This window comes from Penaeus monodon, chromosome 20 (genome assembly GCF_015228065.2).
Source record: "Penaeus monodon isolate SGIC_2016 chromosome 20, NSTDA_Pmon_1, whole genome shotgun sequence".
In the NCBI taxonomy this organism is placed as follows: Eukaryota; Metazoa; Arthropoda; class Malacostraca; order Decapoda; family Penaeidae; genus Penaeus; species Penaeus monodon.
Window position 1 is genome coordinate 18377268 of NC_051405.1, and position 409 is coordinate 18377676.

At 41.1% G+C, this 409-nt stretch overlaps 1 protein-coding gene across 1 annotated transcript in view; it reads left to right on the top strand.

Annotated features, from left to right (window-relative positions):
* LOC119585674 (F-box only protein 32-like) overlaps positions 1 to 409 on the top strand; it is a 47071-nt gene that overhangs the window by 39506 nt on the left and 7156 nt on the right. Inside the window, exon 2 of the mRNA XM_037934350.1 lies at positions 258 to 387. Within this exon, the coding sequence (XP_037790278.1) occupies positions 258 to 387 (130 nt within the window). The remainder of the gene's footprint in view (positions 1 to 257; positions 388 to 409) is intronic.

Below are 409 nucleotides of genomic sequence, written 5' to 3' on the forward strand. Positions count from 1 at the left end.
GACCCTGTCGTTGACTTATAAGTATATTGCTGAAGTAGCTGGCCTGTGTTACCATTTAGTGGCGAGGGAATATTTTGATGCAAAAACAAAAAACAAACTATAAACTGAAAATGCGAAAGGGAAAACTCATGTAACAGTTATCCGAACTTTACACTGCTCTTTCTGTTTAAAATTTCTAATGTGTTAATCTAATCTGATCCAGTAACTGAAATCAGGTACGCTTTACCAGTTACTAAAGTCCCATCATGTTCTTCTAGCTTATCTGATGAGGAGAACCAGGAGAACGTAGACCCTGATGCCTTAAGTCTGATAACTCGTCGAGGCAGCCGCGGGGAAATCATGGCCCCTCAGCCCTACTGCCGTATTTATACACGGAACACCAAAGAGGTAGGCTGTATTAAGAAACTGA